Source organism: Oncorhynchus gorbuscha, linkage group LG04 (genome assembly GCF_021184085.1).
Source record: "Oncorhynchus gorbuscha isolate QuinsamMale2020 ecotype Even-year linkage group LG04, OgorEven_v1.0, whole genome shotgun sequence".
In the NCBI taxonomy this organism is placed as follows: Eukaryota; Metazoa; Chordata; class Actinopteri; order Salmoniformes; family Salmonidae; genus Oncorhynchus; species Oncorhynchus gorbuscha.
The window spans coordinates 4,788,196-4,810,060 of record NC_060176.1 but is presented as its reverse complement, the minus strand read 5'-3'; the positions used below and the strand labels follow the sequence as shown (position 1 = coordinate 4,810,060).

General features: G+C 46.0%; 1 protein-coding gene across 3 annotated transcripts in view; it reads left to right on the top strand.

Moving 5' to 3' along the window:
* Nucleotides 1–21,865, top strand: part of LOC124033562 (talin-2) — a 146,746-nt gene that overhangs the window by 114,465 nt on the left and 10,416 nt on the right. For 2 of the 3 annotated variants that reach the window (XM_046345609.1, XM_046345607.1), the window contains exons 35-54: nt 802–945; nt 2,244–2,405; nt 2,500–2,640; nt 2,824–3,005; nt 3,312–3,444; nt 3,737–3,838; nt 4,008–4,178; nt 6,462–6,608; nt 6,980–7,081; nt 7,401–7,520; nt 7,758–7,904; nt 8,981–9,147; nt 17,629–17,812; nt 18,066–18,191; nt 18,431–18,502; nt 19,135–19,251; nt 19,856–20,041; nt 20,541–20,648; nt 20,743–20,848; nt 21,338–21,462. In XM_046345609.1, coding sequence (XP_046201565.1) covers nt 802–945; nt 2,244–2,405; nt 2,500–2,640; nt 2,824–3,005; nt 3,312–3,444; nt 3,737–3,838; nt 4,008–4,178; nt 6,462–6,608; nt 6,980–7,081; nt 7,401–7,520; nt 7,758–7,904; nt 8,981–9,147; nt 17,629–17,812; nt 18,066–18,191; nt 18,431–18,502; nt 19,135–19,251; nt 19,856–20,041; nt 20,541–20,648; nt 20,743–20,848; nt 21,338–21,462 — 2,742 coding nt within the window. The remainder of the gene's footprint in view (nt 1–801; nt 946–2,243; nt 2,406–2,499; nt 2,641–2,823; nt 3,006–3,311; nt 3,445–3,736; nt 3,839–4,007; nt 4,179–6,461; nt 6,609–6,979; nt 7,082–7,400; nt 7,521–7,757; nt 7,905–8,980; nt 9,148–17,628; nt 17,813–18,065; nt 18,192–18,430; nt 18,503–19,134; nt 19,252–19,855; nt 20,042–20,540; nt 20,649–20,742; nt 20,849–21,337; nt 21,463–21,865) is intronic. The other variant, XM_046345608.1, reaches the window with a different exon arrangement.

The following is a 21,865-nucleotide window of genomic DNA, read 5'->3' as shown; positions in this document are numbered from 1 at the left end:
TTGTGCTAGTGTAGAAAGAGAGTAGTGTGTACCTGTGTGTGCTCTGCTTGAGCTAGGGAGTGTTGTGCTAGTGTAGAAAGAGAGTAGTGTGTACCTGTGTGTGCTCTGCTTGAGCTAGGGAGTGTTGTGCTAGTGTGTGCTGTGTGTGCTCTGCTTGAGCTGTGTAGAGAGAGAGTAGTGTGTACCTGTGTGTGCTCTGCTTGAGCTAGGGAGTGTTGTGCTAGTGTAGAGAGAGAGTAGTGTGGACCTGTGGGAGTGTGTGCTCTGCTTGAGCTAGGGAGTGTTGTGCTAGTGTAGAGAGAGAGTAGTGTGGACCTGTGTGTGCTCTGCTTGAGCTAGGGAGTGTTGTGCTAGTGTAGAGAGAGAGTAGTGTGTACCTGTGTGTGCTCTGCTTGAGCTAGGGAGTGTTGTGCTAGTGTAGAGAGAGAGTAGTGTGTACCTGTGTGTGCTCTGCTTGAGCTAGGGAGTGTTGTGCTAGTGTAGAGAGAGAGTAGTGTGTACCTGTGTGTGCTCTGCTTGAGCTAGGGAGTGTTGTGCTAGTGTAGAGAGAGTGTTGTGTGTGCTCTGCTTGTGTGGACTTCTGTTTTTCCACCACTGACCATTTCTGGGTTTTCCCTTAATACATCAATATACCACACATGAGTAAAGCTCTGTCCATCTGTGTGTCGACCAGATGCTGTGTTCAGTAAAAAGCTGCTATTTAAGCTGCTAACATTGTAGCCTACCTGTTTTCTGCTACTATGACAGCCACGTCTGGTTCTACAGTATGTTGAAATCTCTCCTCCTGTCCTCTCTTCTCAGGCCTCTTACCTGGTGGGCGTGTCTGACCCCAACAGTCAGGCAGGGCATCAGGGGTTGGTCGACGCCATCCAGTTTGCACGAGCCAATCAGGCGATCCAGATGGCCTGTCAGAACCTGGTGGATCCGGACAGCAGCCCCTCACAGGTCAGTTGGGACATAATAACACAGGTTTGTTTGGTTTTATTTGTTTACTAACTAGTCACCTTGGGTTGATTTGAAGAGCCCTCACAGTTTAACAGGACTTTGGGTCTTTGAAAAAACACTATCTAAAGCCTACTATCATTGCACCTTACAGGAACTTCAATTGATTGGATTTATAAATCACTCAAAGTGCTTTATAACACAAGGGGGAAACTCCACCTCATTATGAATATAACCTATACAGTTGCTAATAACTAATATGTATGTTGTTTGAACAATAACTAGTAGATGCACTTTTCTAAGTTTAACTTAGGAAGTGAAGAGACTCGTAATCTAACAGATACAGCTTAGCCAAATACATTTAAACTCAGTTTTTCACAATTCCTGACATTTAATCCTCATAAAACTTCCCTGTCTTAGGTCAGTTAGGATCACCACTTTATTTTAAGAATGTGAAATGTCAGAATAATAGTAGAGAATTTATTTATTTCAGCTTTTATTTCTTTCATCACATTCCCAATGGGTCAGAAGTTTTGTAGCATTGCCTTTCAATTGTTTGACTTGGGTCAAACAGTTCAGATAGCCTTCCACAAGCTTCCCACAATAAGTTGTGTGAATTTTGGCCCATTCCTCCTGACAGAGCTGGTGTAACTGAGTCTGGTTTGTAGGCCTCCTTGTTCACACACACTTTTTAGTTCTGTCCACAAATGTTCTATGTGATTGAGGCAGGGCTTTGTGATGGCCACTCCAATACCTTGACTTTGTTGTCCTTAAGCCATTTTGCCACAACTTTGGGGTCATCGTCCATTTAGAAGACCCATTTGCAACCAAGCTTTAACTTCCTGACAGATGTCTTGAGATGTTGCTTCAATATATCCACAATTTTCCTCCCTCGTGATGCCATCTATTTTGTGAAGTACACCAGTCCCTCCTGCAGCAAAGCACCCCCACAACATGATTCTGCCACCCTCATGCTTCACGGTTGGGACGGTTTTCTTCGGCTTGCAAGCCACCCCCTTTTTCCTCCAAACATAATGATGGTCATTATGGCCAAACAGTTCTATTTTTGTTTCATCAGACCAGAGGACATTTCTGTTTATGAGCCATCAGCTGTTCCCTCTGTCATGTTTATCTCTTGTCATCTACTTTAGAAAAATCCCGAGCTGCTGATTTGTTTGTTGTTATCCTTCATCTGACGTGTTATGGTTCATCTGTCTAGACATCCGGGTCGCCTCCCACCACGTACCAATGTTCCCATTTAGGGTATGGCTTTCTGAGACTGTTATGGTGGGTGTTTTCAGGTGCTGTCGTCTGCCACCATCGTAGCAAAGCACACATCAGCTCTTTGCAACGCCTGTCGCCTGGCCTCCTCCAAGACAGCCAACCCCACAGCCAAGAGACACTTTGTCCAGTCTGCCAAGGAGGTGGCCAACAGCACAGCCAACCTGGTCAAAACTATAAAGGTAAGACTGCCGACTCCAATGAGGTTTATTTTTACTGACAGACTGGCCCATTACGTGTATAGTGACCTGTGTTTCTCCATTTCTTTCCCTCCAGGCTCTGGATGGTGATTTCTCTCAGGAGAATAGGAACACGTGTCTGGTGGCCACAGCTCCTCTCATAGAGGCTGTTGAGAACCTCACAGCGTTTGCGTCTAATCCAGAGTTCGCCAGCAGCCCTGCTCAGATCAGCAATGAAGTACGACTACACACTTCTGGCCATTTCTAAACATGGTGCTCCGTTCAACTTGTGTGCAAGTTTAAACTTTAGAACTCTGAGACCAACTGCAATGACATTGTGGGTGTAGAAAACGTTTACGTTAAACAGTTGATTTTTCATGGTTGTCATGGAGATGCTCATCTTTCGTTTGTTTATGTGCAGGGCTCTGCCGCTCAGGAGCCCATCCTCCAATCAGCTCGCTCCATGCTGGACAGCTCCACCCACCTGCTGAAGACTGCACGTTCACTGGTTATTAACCCCAAAGACCCACCCACCTGGTCGGTCCTGGCTGGCCACTCTCGGACTGTGTCCGACTCCATCAAAGGTCTCATCACGGCCATCAGGTTAGCACAGTGACAGCACTGCACCTCTTACTGGCCTGGACATGGACAACTGTTATAACTCATTAAGTTGTGATAAGCAGTTATAATAACCTTCAGAGATTGGACAAGACCATAATGTTCATCCTTGATCTCTGATTGGCTGATTTGGCTCAAGGCTGTTGATCGGCTTACTCATGGTTTGTTAGAATTCACCATCTCTCCAGATCTTTCTGATCCTGTTGGATGCCTGCTAGCTGACATAGATAAACATGCTCTTTATATTTATTTCATCCTCTTTCCCCCTCTTTCTCTCTCTCTGCCTCTCAGGGACAAGGCTCCAGGCCAGAGGGAGTGTGACTACTCCATAGATAACATCAACAGATGTATCCGGAACATTGAGCAGGCCTCGCTAGCCGCAGTCAGCCAGAACCTGGCCAGCAGGGATGACATCTCACTGGAGGTAATGATCGTTAATGAGACACTACACGCTCTGCTGACCCACAGGCAACCCCCCCTCCCTCTCTCATTCTCTCTCTATCCATCCTTCTCTCCCTTTACCGATCTCTCTCAATCTCTCTGTCCGTTAGTGGGCTACAGATCTTTGATCAGGTCTACTGCTAATTGAGACCAACTTCCATTTGAATGAAGTTAAAAGCAGTTTGGACAGGGAGCGTTAGAATTGCCACAGAACCACAACATGCCTTGCATAATGACCAATGTTGAAATGATTTTACTCTGATCAATCCCATCAGGCCTTGCAAGAGCAGCTGACGTCCACAGTACAAGAGATTGGATACCTAATCGACCCAATATCTACAGCCGCCAGAGGGGAAGCTGCCCAACTAGGACACAAGGTAACTAGTTGCAGCATCATCACTGTTACCAATACTAGGTCTATATCACCTGTCAGGGGCAGTCAATAGCTGCGTTCCAGGTTTTTATTTGTATTTATGATGATCTGGAACGCAACATTAATCAGTCTGATACATTTAACCTCTGACCCTTGACCCCTTTCCATCCCAGGTGACCCAGCTGGCGGGCTACTTTGAGCCTCTGATCAGGGCATCGGTGGGCGTGGCGTCCAAGCTGCAGGACCACCAGCAGCAGATGACCTTCCTGGACCAGACTAAGACCCTGGCAGAGTCCGCCCTGCAGATGATCTACGCAGCCAAGGAGGGAGGAGGAAACCCCAAGGTATGGAACAATATGGGCGATAGGGCCAAAATATCATGTCACAATATTTTTCTCATTTATGTCAGTATTTGACGGTATTTTGAAGTATCTGAGTATATGAGTAGTGCATGCCCCTGGGATGGCAACAATGAATTATAAACCTGTTTTATGAGTAGTGCATGCCCCTGGGATGGCAACAATGAATTATATGTGTTTTTAATGGGCTTTTTCCATAATATTTGTTTTATACTCAACTAGGACAAAACCGACCGTGAAGTAATCCAACTTTCATTCCTACTTTCCATGTATTTATCACTGTATCAGCATATCGTCATAGACCCTATTGTAAAAATCATACGGGTATGTGGATCCATACCTTGAAATAGGATGTATGGCCCAACCCTACCCCAGGGTGAACCCTCACACTTTAACAGGACTTTGGATCTTTGAAAAAACTAAAGCCTACTATCATTGCACTTTACAGGAACTTTAATTGATTGGATTTATAAATCACTCAAAGTGCTTTATAACACAAGGGGGAAACTCCACCTCATCTTTATGGATTATGAATATAACCTATACAGTTGCTAATAACTAATACATATGTTGTTTGAACAATAACTAATAGATGCACTTTTCTAAGTTTAACTTAGGAAGTGAAGAGACTCGTAGTTTTAACAGATACAGTTGAAGTCAGAAGTTTACATACACCTTAGCCAAATACATTTAAACTCAGTTTTTCACAATTCCTGACATTTAATCCTCATAAAACTTCCCTGTTTTAGGTCAGTTAGGATCAGCACTTTGTTTTAAGAATGTGAAATGTCAGAATAATAGTAGAAAATTTATTTAAGCTTTTATTTATTTCATCGCATTCCCAGTGGGTCAGAAGTTTACATACTAATTGAGTGTATTTGGTAGCATTGCCTTTAAATTGTTTAGCTTGGGTCAAAAAAGTTTGGATAGCCTTCAACAAGCTTCCCACAATAAGTTGTGTGGATTTTGGCCCATTCCTCCTGACAGAGCTGGTGTAACTGAGTCTGGTTTATAGGCTTCCTTGCTCACACATGCTTTTTCAGTTCTGTCCACAAATGTTCTATGTGATTGAGGCAGGGCTTTATGATGGCCACTCCAACACCTTGACTTTGTTGTCCTTAAGCCATTTTGCCACAACTTTGGAAGTATCTTTGGGGTCATCGTCCATTTGGAAGACCCATTTGCAAACAAGCTTTAACTTCCTGACTGACGTCTTGAGATGTTGCTTCAATATATCCACCTAATTTTCCTTCCTCATGATGCCATCTATTTTGTGAAGTACACCAGTCCCTCCTGCAGCAAAGCACCCCCACAACATGATTCTGGCACCCTCATGCTTCACGGTTGGGATGGTGTTCTTCAGCTTGCAAGCCTTCCCCTTTTTCCTCCAAACATAATGATGGTCATTATGGCCAAACAGTTCTATTTTTGTTTCATCAGATCAGAGGACATTTCTCCAAAAAGTACGATCTTTGTCCCCATGTTCAGTTGCAAACCATAGTCTGACTTTTTTATGGCAGTTTTGGAGCAGTGGCTTCTTCCTTGCTGAGCGGCCTTTCAGGTTATGTCGATATAGGACTCATTTTACTGTGGATATACATACTTTTGTACCTGTTTTCTCCAGCATCTTCACAAGGTCCTTTTCTGTTGTTCTGCTATTGATTTGCACTTTTCACACCAAAGTACGTTTATCTCTAGGAGACAGAACGCATCTCCTTCCAGCGTGGTCCCAAGGTGTTTATACTTGCGTACTATTGTTTGTACAGATGAACGTGGTATCTTCAGGCGTTTGTAAATTGCTCCCAAGGATGAACCAGACTTGCGGAGGTCTACAATTGTTTCCTGAGGTCTTGGTAGATTTCTTTAGATTTTCCCATGATGTCATCCACAGAGGCACTGAGTTTGAAGGTAGGCCTTGAAATACATCCACAGGTACACCTCCAATTGACTCAAATAATGTCAATTAGCCTATCAGAAGCTTCTAAAGCAATGACGTAATTTTCTGGATTCTTCCATGCTGTTTAAAGGCACAATCAACTTAGTGTATGTAAACTTCTGACCCACTGGAATTGTGATACAGTGAATTATAAGTGAAATAATCTGTCTGTAAACAATTGTTGGAAAAATTACTTGTCTTAACCGACTTGTCAAAACTACAGTTTGTTAACAAGAAATTTGTGGAGTGGTTGAAAAATGAGTTTTAATTACTCCAACATAAGTGTACGTAAACTTCAGACTTCAACTGTATGTATCTCTGTCTGTATGAAGGCGTCCCATACCCATGATGCCATAGCGGAGGCTGCTCAGCTGATGAGGGAGGCGGTGGATGACATCATGGTGACCCTGAACGAGGCCGCCAGCGAAGGGGGTATGGTGGGCGCCATGGTGGACTCCATTGCTGAGGCCATGGGCAGGGTGAGTGGGTGTGACGGGGGCAGGATGAGTGGGGTGTGGGGAGCATGGTGGATTCCAATGAGGACATGGGCAGGCTGAGTGGGGGTGACGGGGGGCAGGATGAGTGGGGTATGGTGGGCGCCATGGTGGACTCCATTGCTGAGGCCATGGGCAGGGGGAGTGGGTGTGACGGGGGCAGGATGAGTGGGGTGTGGAGTGGCACAGTGGATTCAAGAGGCCATGGGCTTAAGGGTTGTATGTTTGGTTGAATAAGGTTTGGTTTTTAGTTAGAATAAGGTTTTATATGTTATTTTAATGTTATTTATTTTTCACGTTTGAATGAGGGTTTATTTCTGGTCGAGTAAGGGTTTTCTATGTTTGTTTCCTCTCAGCTGGACGAGGGGACCTCTCCTGAACCAGAAGGATCGTTTGTAGACTACCAGACTACCATGGTGAAATACTCCAAGGCCATTGCGGTCACCGCCCAGGAAATGGTAAATTACATTCAGATGGAAATAACTATTTATTTTTGTTTAACAATTTATCTCTAGAGCGATCAATCAATATAATTGTATTTATAAAGCCCTCTTCACGACAACATTTGTCACAAAGTGTTTTGCGGTAACATAGCCAACATTCGTTGAAAGAATTATCCAAACGTCTTGTTTCAGGACTCCACCCCTTTTTCTTCCTGTGGACCACAAGTCATCCACAAACGTCCTCCAGCAGGCTCTGTGTTGTATAGTTTTCTCTATTCCTTTCAAGGATTCAGGAAGTGTGGTGTTAATGTTGACTGGTCTCTCTGTCCTCTAGATGACCAAGTCTGTGACGTGTCCAGAGGAGCTGGGGGGTCTGGCCTCTCGGGTGACCACAGACTACAGCCAGCTGGCCCTGCAGGGACGTCTGGCCGCGCACACTGCAGAACCTCAGGAGGTATCCAACTATTATAGTCAATCCCATCCATCTATCCACCCATCTCTATTGTCCCAATTTGACTACTATGTCACTCTAATCTGCTTTCTACTCAACAAACCTGGTACCAGAATACCTGGATTCAAATGTACAACCAGAGAGATTAATTCAATCTTTATTTTGTCACCTTATTAGGTTAGTATTACGTTATGTCTTGGGTTGATTGGTGTCTTCTATGCTGGTACTGTCTCCCTCCAGATTGGTTTCCAGATCAAGGCTGGTGTCCAGGAGCTGGGTCACGGCTGTATCTTCCTGGTGCAGAAGGCTGGAGCGCTGCAGATCACCCCCTCAGACAGTTACACCAAGAGAGAGCTCATAGAGTGTGCCCGCACCGTCACAGAGAAGGTACTGTACTGTAGGAGAGGTCTTCCATCCCAATAAGGGGTCACATACCTGGTTTACCATACACCTTCCTTTTCAACTCCCATCAATTCAATAAGTCAATTGGAATGTGAGTTATGAAAATAAAAATCGTCTATGAAAATAAATAAGATTTTCGTTTGTTGAATTGAATGTTGATTCATCTCTTGAATTGAAATATAAATGTAACCTGAAAACTAGGACATAATATCTTGGCCTGCCTACAGGGTCCCCACTGCAACTTTAAAGGAACGTCTAGTAGTACTTTAGGAACTTGTGTGACACCATTCCAGTTGACTTTAAGGCCTCCAGTAGAGCCAGGGTCTCCAGTCAATCCTGTTGAATGATACATGATAAGTATTCTACTGGCACTAAATGAATACAGTGAACCATGGCAAACAAAGAGCAGTGTGAAGGTACATACGCCAATAATCTGCTTTGATGTATTCTGTGTTTCTGCTGTTATCACAGATCATCCTCCTAGGAAGGAATGCTTTATGCTTTTCCAAGGACATTGCTGAAGTCTTTGTGTGAATGTGGAAGAATTTATTTTGCTCTGCTTTAAATTTCCATGTAGGGAAATGGACAGATATTATTGTCTCTGTTGCTCTCTCTTTCTCTCTCGGTCTGTCTCTTGGTCTCTCTCTCTTTCACTCTCTCTTGTCTGTCTCTCTCTCACTCTCTCTCGTCTGTCGCTCTCTCTCTGTCACTCCCTCTCTGTCACTCCCTCCCTGTCTGTCGCTCTCTGTCTGTCGCTCTCTGTCTGTCGCTCTCTCTGTCTGTCGCTCTCTCTGTCTGTCGCTCTCTCTGTCTGTCACTCTCTCTGTCTGCCGCTCACCCTCTGTCGCTTGCTCGCTCGCTCTCGGTCACTCGCTCACCCTCTGTCGGTCGCTCGCTCGCTCTCTTTCGAGAAACCACCACCTTCTACAACACGAGTCCTGTAGCAATCACACACCAACAAGAGAAACACACCAACAGCCACACCAACTCAGTGTGTGTTGTCTCTGTGTGTGTCTCTCTGGATTAATCAAACTGAGCAGTTTGACTGTCTGTCTCCCCAGGTGTCGATGGTGCTGTCGGCCCTACAGGCTGGTAATAAGGGCACTCAGGCCTGCATCACAGCTGCCAGTGCTGTCTCTGGCATCATCGCTGAACTGGACACCACCATCATGTTCGCCTCCGCTGGCACACTCAACGCAGAGAATGACGAGTCCTTCGCTGACCACAGGTGTGTGTACAAACAAAAATGTGAATAACTGGGGACATTTCGTTAGTCCCCATGAGGTCAATTGCTATTTCTAGGGGGTTTAGAGTTGAGGTTAGAATTAGTGTTAGGGTTAGAATTACATTAAGGATTAGGAGCTAGGATTAGGATTAGGAGCTAGGGTTAGGTTTAGGGTTAGGAGCTAGGGTTAGGAGCTAGGGTTAGTGCTCGGGTTAGTTTTAAGGTTATGGTTAGGTTTTTGGATTCGGGTAAAACGAACCATCAAACAGGCAACGTGTCAACACAGAACTAAAATGGATTACCAGGACTTGTACTCAAAACATGTGTGGACCAACTGACAAGTGTCTTCACTGACATTTTCAACCTCTCCCTGACCGAGTCTGTAATACCTACATGTTTCAAACAGACCACCATAGTCCCTGTGCACAAGATAGCGAAGGTAACCTGCCTAAATGATTACCGCCCCGTGGCACTCCCGTTGGGAGGCATGAAGTGATCGTGGACTTCAGGAAACAGCAGAGGGAGCACCCCCCTATCCACATCGATGGGACAGTAGTGGAGAGGGTCGGAAGTTTTAAGCTCCTCAGCGTACACATCACAGACAAACTGAATTGGTCCACCCACACAGACAGCATCGTGAAGAATGGCGCAGCAGCGCATCTTTAACCTCATGAGGCTGAAGAAATCCGGCTTGTCACCACAAGCACTCACAAACCTTTACAGATGCACAATCGAGAGCATCCTGTCGGGCTGTATCACCGCCTGGTACGGCAACTGCTCCGCCCACAACCGTAAGGCTCTCCAGAGGGTAGTGAGGTCTGCACAACGCATCACCAGGGCAAACTACCTGCCCTCCAGGACACCTACACCACCCGATGTCACAGGAAGGCCACAAAGATCATCAAGGACAACAACCACCCGAGCCACTGCCTGTTCACCCCGCTATCATCCAGAAGGCGAGATCAGTACAGGTGCATCAAAGCTGGGACCGAGAGACTGAAAAACAGCTTCTATCTCAAGGCCATCAGATTATCACTAACATTGAGTGGCTGCTTCCAACATACTGACTCAACTCCAGTCACTTTAATTGATGTAAAAAATGTCACTAGCATGTTTACGTACCCTACATTACTCATCTGATATGTACAGTTTAGAGAACAAGTATTTGATACACTGCCGATTTTGCAGGTTTTTCTACTTACAAAGCATGTAGAGGTCGGTAATTTTTATCATAGGTACACTTCAACTGTAAGAGACTGAATCTAAAACAAAAATCCAGAAAATCACATTGTATGATATTTAAGTAATTAATTAGCATTTTATTGCATGACATAAGTATTTGATCACCTACCAAACAGTAAGAATTCTGGATCTCACAGACCTGTTAGTTTTTCTTTAAGAATCCCCTCCTGTTCTCCACTCATTACCTGCATTAACTGCACCTGTTTGAACTCATTACCTGTATAAATGACACCTGTCCACACACTCAATCAAACAGACTCTAACCTCTCCAAAATGGCCAAGACCAGAAAGCTGTGTAAGGACATCAGGGCTAGAATTGTAGACCTGCACAAGGCTGGGATGGGCTACAGGACAATAGGCAAGCAGCTTGGTGAGAAGGCAACAACTGTTGGCACAATTATTAGAAAATGGAAGAAGTCCAAGATGACGGTCAATCACCCTCGGTCTGGGGCTCCATGCAAGATCTCACCTCGTGGGGCATCAATGATCATGAGGAAGGTGAGGGATCAGCCCAGAACTACACGGCAGGACCTGGTCAATGACCTGAAGAGAGCTGGGACCACCGTCTCAAAGAAAACCATTAGTAACACACTAGGCCGTCATGGATTAAAATCCTGCAGCGCACGCAAGGTCCCCCTGCTCAAGGCAGCGCATGTCCAGGCCCGTCTGAAGTTTGCCAATGACCATCTGGATGATCCAGAGGAGGAATGGGAGAAGGTCATGTGGTCTGATGAGACAAAAATAGAGCTTTTTGGTCTGAACTCCACTCACTGTGTTTGGAGGAAGAAGAAGGATGAGTACAACCCCAAGATCACCATCCCAACCGTGAAGCATGGAGGTGGAAACATCATTCTTTGGGGATGCTTTTCTGCAAAGGGGACAGGATGGCTGCACCGTATTGAGGGGAGGATGGATGGGGCCATGTATCACGAGATCTTGGCCAACAACCTCCTTCCCTCAGTAAGAGCATTGGCTGGGTCTTCCAGCATGACAACGACCCGAAACACACAGCCAGGGCAACTAAGGAGTGTCTCCATAAGAAGCATCTCAAGGTCCTGGAGTGGCCTAGCCAGTCTCCAGACCTGAACCCAATAGAACATCTTTGGAGGGAGCTGAAAGTCCGTATTGCCCAGCGACAGCCCCGAAACCGGAAGGATCTGGAGAAGGTCTGCATGGAGGAGTGGGCCAGAATCCCTGCTGCAGTGTGTGCAAACCTGGTCAAGAACTACAGGAAAGGTATGATCTCTGTAATTGCAAACAAAGGTTTCTGTACCAAATATTAAGTTCTGCTTTTCTGATGTATCAAATACTTATGTCATGCAATAAAATGCAAAAGAATTACTTAAAAATTATACAACGTGATTTTCTGGATTTTTGTTTTAGATTCCATCTCTCACAGTTGAAGTGTACCTATGATAAAAATTACAGACCTCTACATGCTTTGTAAATAGGAAAACCTGCAAAATCAGCAGTGTATCAAATACTTGTTCTCCCCACTATATATACTGTACTCGATACCATCTACTGCATCTTGCCTATGCCGTTCTGTACCATCACTCATGCATATATCTTTATGTACATATTCTTCATTCCTTTACACTTGTCTGTATAAGGTAGTAGTTGTGGAATTGTTAGGTTAGATTACTCATTGATTATTACTGCATTGTCGGTACTAGAAGCACAAAAATTGCGCTACACTCACATTAACATCTGCTAACCAGGTGTATGTGACAAATAAAATTTGATTTGTTTGAATGGTCATAGTTTACATCGACACCATCATACCAGAAACCCTAGACCCACTCCAATTCGCGTACCGCCCCAACAGATCCACAGATGACTCAATCTCAATCACACTCCACACTGCCCTTTTCCACCTGGACAAAAGGAATACCTATGTGAGAATGCTGTTCATTGACTACAGCTCAGCATTCAACACCATAGTGCCACAAAGCTTATCACTAAGCTAAGGACCCTGGGACTAAACACCTCCCTCTGCAACTGGATCCTGGACTTTCTGATGATGACCCTCAGGTGTGCGGCGTCCTGTACTCCCTGTTCACCCACGACTGCATGGCCAAGCATGACTCCAACACCATCATTACACTTGCTGATGACACAACAGCCTGATCACCCACAACAATGAGACAGCCTATAGGGAGGAGGTCAGAGACCTGGCAGTGTGGTGCCAGGACAACAACCTCTCAATGTGAGCAAGACAAAGGAGCTGACCGTGGACTACAGGAAAAGGAGGGCCGAACAGGCTCCATTAACATCAACAGGGCTGTAGTGGAGCAGGTTGAGCGTTAAGTTCCTTGGTGTCCACATCACCAACAAACTATCATAGTCCAAACACACCAAGACAGTTGTGAAGAGGGCAAGACAACACCTTTTCCCCCTCAGGAGACTGTAAAGATTTGGCATTGGTCCCCAGATCCTCAGATTTCTACAGCTGCATCCTGACCAGTTGCATCACTGTATGGCAACTGCTCGGGATCTGACCGGAAGGCCCTACAGAGGGTAGTTCGTATGGCCCAGTACATCTATGTGGATACGCTTCCTGACATCAGGACTATATACTAGGTGTTGTCGAAGGAAGGCCCAAACAATTGTCAGACTCCAGGCAACCAAGTAATGAACTGTTCTCTCTGCTACCGCACGGCAAGTGGTACCGGTTATCCAAGTCTAGGACCAAAAAGCTCCTTAACAACTTCTACCCACAAGCCATAAGACAGCTGAACAACTAAACTAATCAAATGGCCACCCAGACTATTTACATTGAGTACGGTTTAGGATTAGGGGTTAGGGTAAATAAGACTTTGAATGGGACTGAATTGTGTTCCCCCACAAGGTTGTGTGTGTGTGTAACAGAGACAGCTGGAATCAGGTCTTAGGCCAGGGGTGTCAAACTCATTCCACGGAGTCTGAGTGACTGCTGGTTTTTGTTTTTTTCTTTCAATTAAGACCTAGACAACCAGGTGAGGGGAGTTCCTTATGCATCAGTGACCTTAATTAATCAATCAAGTACAAGGGTGGAGGGAAAACCTGCATTCACTTGGCCCTTCGTGGAATGAGTTTGAGACGTGCCTTAGGCCAACATCCACCCCTGCACTCAGTGACAGGAAGACATATAGCCTAGTGATCAGGCAGAAGGAAGTGTCTGGACTGGAGTCACACTACAAATCATTCAGACTGGGAGGAGAGGAAGTCGCTCAGTACTTCAGACCAAACACTTCTATTAAACACTTCAGACCTCTGCTGACCTCTACCTGACCCCTGCCTCTGCAGATGCTCTGACAAAGATCAACCTTTGATATGAAAATATCTGAAGGTTGAATGATGTCATCTTTTTACCTCTAGAACCGCTTGGCATCTATGGACCCCCTTCAAGCTAATGAGCAGTCATTTTGACTGCAACATTCCAACAGTGTAATTAATATATTTCATGTTATAGCAAAAATGATCATTTGGTTGTGTTTATGAAGGCCTTAGTTAACATGATAATCCAATTTTGTATTTTATTTCAAATTACACAGTAGCATTTTCCTTTACTGTGATACTCAAACACAAAAATTATAGTTTTGAATATTTTTTATTTGTGAATTGGTTTCTTACAACTATGAAACAAGTCATATGCTTAGGAGCATGACAACAGCTTATTTTTAGAAAGACAAAAGAAATAACCCAACCACCAAGAAGTAGGGTCAAAAGACACACGGTCAAATGATGACAACATCAGTAGCCTGAACATCATTAGAAGTAGGGTCAAAAGACACACGATCAAATGACGACAACATCAGTATCCTGAACATCATTATAGGCACCAAGTGGTCTTGATAAATAGTGTAACTTGGCACAACATCAATAATGACATTACAATGAATATATGTTAATATGACAGTAGTCAAAAATAAACAATTATTGTCAGCTCGTACTTCATCAGTTGGGTTTCATTTAGATATTATCCCTTGTCCTAACAGTTGGGTTTCATTTAGATATTATCCCTTGTCCTAACAGTTGGGTTTCATTTAGATATTATCCCTTGTCCTAACAGTTGACACAATTTTCTTAACATTCACTTGCTTGACACATTTGGACATATCTTTGTTTGGTTGTAGTGCGTAATAATATCCGGTTTTCTCTTGCTTGTGTCCCGTTGTCTTGTCATTCTTAAGCAGGTGCCATATCTTGCGCAGAGGGAGGGGGCTCCTGTCTCTGTTTGTTCATGGTGCCTGCCATACTTGTTTTCTTTGCAATCAAATTGTTCGCCAATGACAGTGAAGTGAAGTAATTGTCCATGGTGACCGTTCTCCCCTTGCTAACGTAAGGTTCCACAAGCCTCTTCACCACATTCTCTGAAACTTGTGCCTGCTGCGAGATGTGGATATTTTCCCAGAGATTGAAAGCTGTTCAACAATTACGCTCTCACTGTGTAGCGTCCTCCAAGTTGTCCAGAGTAGTCTCATAAGACTGGTTGGATTTGTTTTGCTTCAACTTGGGACTCCACTTTCAACTGTTGGAAGGAGGAGCAGAGCAGGCCCTACTGTTGGGAGGAGGATCAGAGCAGGCCCTACTGTTGGGAGGAGGATCAGAGCAGGCCCTACTGTTGGGAGGAGGAGCAGAGCAGGCCCTACTGTTGGGAGGAGGAGCAGAGCAGGTCCTACTGTTGGGAGGAGGAGCAGAGCAGGTCCTACTGTTGGGAGGAGGAGCAGAGCAGGCCCTACTGTTGGGAGGAGGATCAGAGCAGGCCCTACTGTTGGGAGGAGGAGCAGAGCAGGGCCTACTGTTGGGAGGAGGAGCAGAGCAGGCCCTACTGTTGGGAGGAGGAGCAGAGCAGGCCCTACTGTTGGGGAGGAGGAGCAGAGCAGGCCCTACTGTTGGGAGAAGGAGCAGAGCAGGTCCTACTGTTGGGAGGAGGAGCAGAGCAGGCCCTACTGTTGGGGAGGAGGAGCAGAGCAGGCCCTACTGTTGGGAGAAGGAGCAGAGCAGGTCCTACTGTTGGGAGGAGGAGCAGAGCAGGCCCTACTGTTGGGAGGAGGATCAGAGCAGGCCCTACTGTTGGGAGGAGGAGCAGAGCAGGGCCTACTGTTGGGAGGAGGAGCAGAGCTCCATTTTTATGGAACGGTCTGCCTACCCATGTCAGAGACGCAAACTCGGTCTCAACCTTTAAGTCTTTACTGAAGACTCATCTCTTCAGTGGGTCATATGATTGAGTGTAGTCTGGCCCAGGAGTGGGAAGGTGAACGGAAAGGCTCTGGAGCAACGAACCGCCCTTGCTGTCTCTGCCTGGCCGGTTCCCCTTTTTCCACTGGGATTCTCTGCCTCTAACCCTGTTACGGGGCTGAGTCACTGGCTTGCTGGGGCTCTCTCGTGCCGTCCCTGGGGGGTGCGTCACCTGGGTGGGTTGATTCACTGTTGTGGTCGGCCTGTCTGGGTTTCCCCCTTTGGGTTGTACCGTGTCGGAGATCTTTGTGGGCTATACTCGGCCTTGTCTCAGGATGGTAAGTTGGTGGTTGTAGATTTCCCTCTAGTGGTGTGGGGGGCTGTGCTTTGGCAAAGTGGGTGGGGTTATATCCTTCCTGTTTGGCCCTGTCCGGGGTGTCCTCGGATGGGGCCACAGTGTCTCCTGACCCCTCCTGTCTCAGCCTCCAGTATTTATGCTGCAGTAGTTTATGTGTCGGGGCTAGGGTCAGTTTGTTTATCTGGAGTACTTCTCCTGTCCTATTCGGTGTCCTGTGTAAATCTAAGTGTGCGTTCTCTAATTCTCTCCTTCTCTCCTTCTTTCTCTCTCTCGGAGGACCTGAGCCCTAGAACCATGCCCCAGGACTACCTGACATGATGACTCCTTGCTGTCCCCAGTCCACCTGGCCATGCTGCTGCTCCAGTTTCAACTGGCCTGGGCCCTAGGACCATGTCCCAGGACTACCTGACATGAGGACTCCTTGCTGTCCCCAGTCCACCTGGCCATGCTCCTGCTCCAGTTTCAACTGTTCTGCCTTACTATTATTCAACCATGCTGGTCATTTATGAACATTTGAACATCTTGGCCACGTTCTGTTATAATCTCCACCCGGCACAGCCAGAAGAGGACTGGCCACCCCACATATGCTCTCTCTAATTCTCTCTTTCTTTCTCTCTCGGAGGACCTGAGCCCTAGGACCGTGCCCCAGGACTACCTGACATGATGGCTCCTTGCTGTCCCCAGTCCACCTGACTGTGCTGCTGCTCCAGTTTCAACTGTTCTGCCTTATTATTATTTGACCATGCTGGTCATTTATGAACATTTGAACATCTTGGTCATTTTCTGTTATAATCTCTACCCGGCACAGCCAGAAGAGGACTGGCCACCCCACATAGCCCGGTTCCTCTCTAGGTTTCTTCCTAGGTTTTGGCCTTTCTAGGGAGTTTTTCCTAGCCACCGTGCTTTTACACCTGCATTGTTTGCTGTTTGGGGTTTTAGGCTGGGTTTCTGTACAGCACTTTGAGATATCAGCTGATGTACGAAGGGCTATATAAATAAATTTGATTTGATTTGATTTGATTTACTGTTGGGAGGAGGAGCAGAGCAGGCCCTACTGTTGGGGAGGAGGAGCAGAGCAGGCCCTACTGTTGGGAGAAGGAGCAGAGCAGGTCCTACTGTTGGGAGGAGGAGCAGAGCAGGCCCTACTGTTGGGAGGAGGAGCAGAGCAGGCCCTACTGTTGGGAGGAGGAGCAGAGCAGGCCCTACTGTTGGGAGGAGGAGCAGAGCAGGCCCTACTGTTGGGAGGAGGAGCAGAGCAGGCCCTACTGTTGGGAGGAGGGGCAAGGGCGGAAAACATTTTTTTTAAATGACATGCCCTCCTATAACTGTTTATTATACCAGTTCTGTTTGTGATATTAAAATTCTAACAACGGCGGTGTGTTTTAAAACTTATTTAGGAAAAGTCAAGGACTGAGTGGGCAAGAGTTAATGGCAGAGTAATAAAAACCAAAAAGCTGTCAAAATGACTGCTTTAGGGTTCTAGTGTTAAGAGCTATCATTTTGAATGGGTTAAAAGAGTGTTGACATATCTCTGTGTTGGTGGAGGGTCGTCTCATAGCAGGATATTATGAATAAGACCATTGGAATAAAAAAAAAAACAACGTAATGTTTAACCATGAGCCATGGTAACACCTGTAGAAGTTTAGAGATTTTACCACCTCCTTTGGTCTCTCTTCGTCTGTCCGTCTCTCTCTCCTCCCTCTCCCCGCACCCCCTCCCAGGGAGAACATATTGAAGACAGCGAAGGCTTTGGTGGAGGACACTAAGATGTTGGTGTCTGGAGCAGCGTCCGGTCAGGACAAACTAGCCCAAGCTGCCCAGTCCTCAGCTAAGACCATCACACAGCTCACTGACGTGGTCAAACTGGGTGCCGCCAGCATCGGCTCTGACGACCCAGAGACACAGGTGACCTAATATTCATTTTAGATGACATCTTCTGTTCCCAAAACATTCCTTAGTGGACAAAATTACTGTACCATTTTAGACTGTTTTAATTAATATAACATAGGCCTACTGCAACTTTCCTTTCAAAGAGACTGCTATTAAAAGTAGGAAGTACTGTAGCTAGTTAGGGGGACCTATTGATGCACCCAACCTGGGATGGACTCTACCCCAGGCTGTGTCCTTAATAAGCTGATGATATGTGTGTTCTGTATAGGTGGTTCTGATCAACGCAGTGAAAGACGTGGCCAAGGCCCTGGCTGAGCTCATAGGAGCCACTAAGTGTGCTGCGGGCAAGGCTGCAGACGACCCTTCCATGTACCAGCTGAAGAGTGCTGCCAAGGTAGGAGACCCAGTGAGACCCATATTGGACTCTAAGGCCACTGTCTCTAACAGGCATTGTTGCATCATCCCTCCTGGCTGTAGCTTATTATACAGTTATTATACATCTTCTTGGCAGAGTGCTTTTTAGTCCAGCACTAGGCATAATCTGTGTCCGGGCAACCGACCAATTCTGTTTGAACTATGTCTAGTGCTCTGAAATCAAATATTGTAAGATTAAATCTTGTAATCTACGCCCAGTTGTCCCCCAGAGACATGGCAGAAGTGAACGGGATGCCTCCTCAGTCTGATATGTGCATAAAGGGTGTTCTGGTGAGCGCTTCCAGTACACCAGATGAAGGCATGCTGTCGTTGTGTGCCATAGCAGCAGCTTTCTTCCCCCTCCTTTAGGCCTAGCCATTAATCAACATCCCATCGACCTCTTATATGCTAACGCCATGCACGAATCTCATCCAGCTAAAATCACTGTTAGCCACTACCTACCTAGCACTTGCGGTGGAAATGTAGTTTAACAGACTGATGGGCTGTGTCCCAAATGGTATTTCCTTTCCCTATATAGTGCTCTACTTGGGCCCCTGGTTATAAAGGATGCCATTTGGGACACAGTCATAGTAATCCAGGGCACTCCGTTTAACCTGCTTTTGGACCTTCTCCAAGCCCTGAGGCAGACAGATGGTAGATAACAGGTTAAGTTGGGCTTATATTAACTTCAGCTCAAGCTGCAGGGTGGTTCATGTTGATGGCTGTTGTGCTGCCTGTCTTTCAGTTCCATATGGTGTTTATGTACATAATACCAACAGCACACGCAAACTGTCAACAGAAAAAAAGGTTCATCTCTCCGCCCACCAAAGGCAAGATGTCTCTCTGATGCCCCCAGTGCTGTCTCTCCCACTGACATCCATGGACCTGTCTCCCCCATTGTCCCCCCTCTGGTAACCCACCAGGTGATGGTGACCAACGTGACGTCCCTGTTGAAGACGGTGAAGGCTGTGGAGGACGAGGCCACGCGGGGGACCAGAGCCCTGGAGGCCACCATTGAGTGTATTAAACAGGAACTCACGGTAAGCAGTCATCTATAAAGTGATTTATTTCATCAATGACTTGATTAGGATAGATGACAATGGACATGCTCTCTCACTTCCGCTTTGTGGCCGAAACGTGTCCTCAAGCTAAGCTGTAAATGCTGTATTAGTTACGTACTATAAAAGCATTGACATATTGAATCATCAACCATAACGGTTTATATACTCGTCACTAGATGAGCTCTGAACTCTAGAACGGCCCAGGCCCTGTGTTTTCCCTGCTATCCTTATCTTTAGTAACTGACAGAGGACCACAGATCTCCATTAGTTTGTGGTTCCAGCTCTAAGCTTTATCAGTACCCCCCCAGGACAACCTCCTAGTGCAGCTACTACAACTAGAGCCTTGATCAAACACAGCTATTACCATGGGATCAATAAGATATAAACCAGAGTTAAAACTCAACAACCAGTGTTGCCACATTGGGACACATTAGTATGCCTGTTGTGTGTTTGGTCATTACAGGACATAGCCCTGTTAGGTGCTACTGCACACAGCTGTACAATTCAACATTATATGGAGAGCTGTTTGATATATTGAGTCAGTGAGGTTTTTAAGAACATATTGAGTGTTGTATTTCTTCAGGTGTTCCAGTCTAAAGACGTCCCGGAGAAGTCGACCACGCCTGAAGAGTTCATCCGCATGACCAAGGGCATCACCACGGCAACAGCCAAAGCAGTGGCGGCTGGGAACTCTGCACGACAGGAGGATGTGATTTCCACAGCTAACCTGAGTCGCAAGGCCATCTTCGACATGCTGACCACATGCAAGGTTCTGATCAATACTCCTTACTAGGGAAGATGCCCCCTATCTTCTGTCCCCTACCCTCCTATCCTGTATACTTAAACCCTGACCAGCACGGCCATTTTCAACATGCTGACCATATGCAAGGTTGTGATCAATACTCCTTACTAGGGAAGATGCCCCCTACCTTCTGTCCCCTACCCTCCTATCCTGTATACTTAAACCCTGACCAGCACGGCCATTTTCAACATGCTGACCACATGCAAGGTTGTGATCAATACTCCTTACTAGGGAAGATGCCCCCTACCTTCTGTCCCCTACCCTCCTATCCTGTATACTTAAACCCTGACCAGCACGGCCATTTTCAACATGCTGACCATATGCAAGGTTGTGATCATCCCTAGGCCCTAAACCGTGTGGATGTTAGAGGAAGAATATATATTGATATTACTTCTCATCTCATCAATACTGATCACCTGGAAAGTGGAACATCTGACTCCAAGCACTGTGTGTCTGTGTCCCTCAGCAAGCAGCTTACCACCAGGAGGTGAACAAGGATGTACGGAGCAGAGCACTGCTCTACGGGACAGAGTGCACCACAGGTTACATTGACCTACTGGAGCATGTGCTGCTGGTAGGTTGGGTGGGTGTGTCTGTGATTGAGAATAGAGTAATAGTGATGATGGGGATGTTTTCCTGAACCACCTCTACTCTGTGTGTATCTCCAGGTCCTCCAGGGGCCTACAGCAGAACAGAAGCAGCAGCTGGTGTTCTACTCTAAACGTGTTGCTGGGGCTGTTACCGAACTCATCCAGACTGCTGAGGCCATGAAAGGTGAGAGGAGACACTTCACTGAACTACTACTGTACGCCTGGTTCATGATATAGGACAGTAATGATCATTTAGCAGATCTACTGTATGTATCCAGAGTGTTCTATTAACAGTCTGTTCCTGCCTTCTTTGCCACAGATGGAGGTAAGTTAAGATGTAGCCAGTTGTGATTCAGGGCCGACCGTTGAATTGTCCCTCTTTACAGGCCCGTTAGTCTAACAATATCCCCATTCATTTCATCATGCTCTTCATTTTAGTTTCCTTCTCACCATAAAGACATTGTGAAATGCTCATCACCATGTCCATTGCAGTGTGGATGCTCTTCATTTGCGTATTTAATGTCACTGATAAGATAATTGCGATTCAATCTTAAACACACTTAATTTGCTGTGCATGCCGTGTCATGTGGCATTTGTTCTGTCTCTGTGGTCTTCATATTGTGAGGCATGCTCTGCTGTGTGTGTGGTAACTCACTGTGTGTGTGTGTTTCAGGCACAGAGTGGGTGGACCCAGAGGACCCCACAGTGATAGCAGAGACTGAGCTGTTGGGGGCGGCAGCTTCCATCGAAGCAGCAGCTAAGAAACTGGAGCAGCTGAAACCCAGAGCCAAGCCCAAGGTAGGAGACTACAACGCACCTCACAAGCCACATGGGTATTTGTAACCCCCAATTTCTACACTAATAACATAAATGGGATGCATAGGTTGGAGCAAGAATGACAATCCTGTCAGTAATTTTGTATTGGTGCTTGTCTCTTTGTTGTTGGTGTTATGTGTTTGGCTGTCTGTTTAGAGACAGTGTCTCATCAGTTTTGACACTCAGATTCTGTGGTGTTCAGTCGCCGTGAGTCAGTGTTAGATCCATAGGGTGATGCTCTATTCACTGTTTGAATGTCTAATCCTTGTATTGTCTCTCCTCACATACAGTGAAAGTAGTGGCAACGTCTGTCTCTGGATTTATTCATGTTTGTACGCCTGTATGTACACCCGTCTGTATGTACTTTGGTATGTCTACCAGTCCA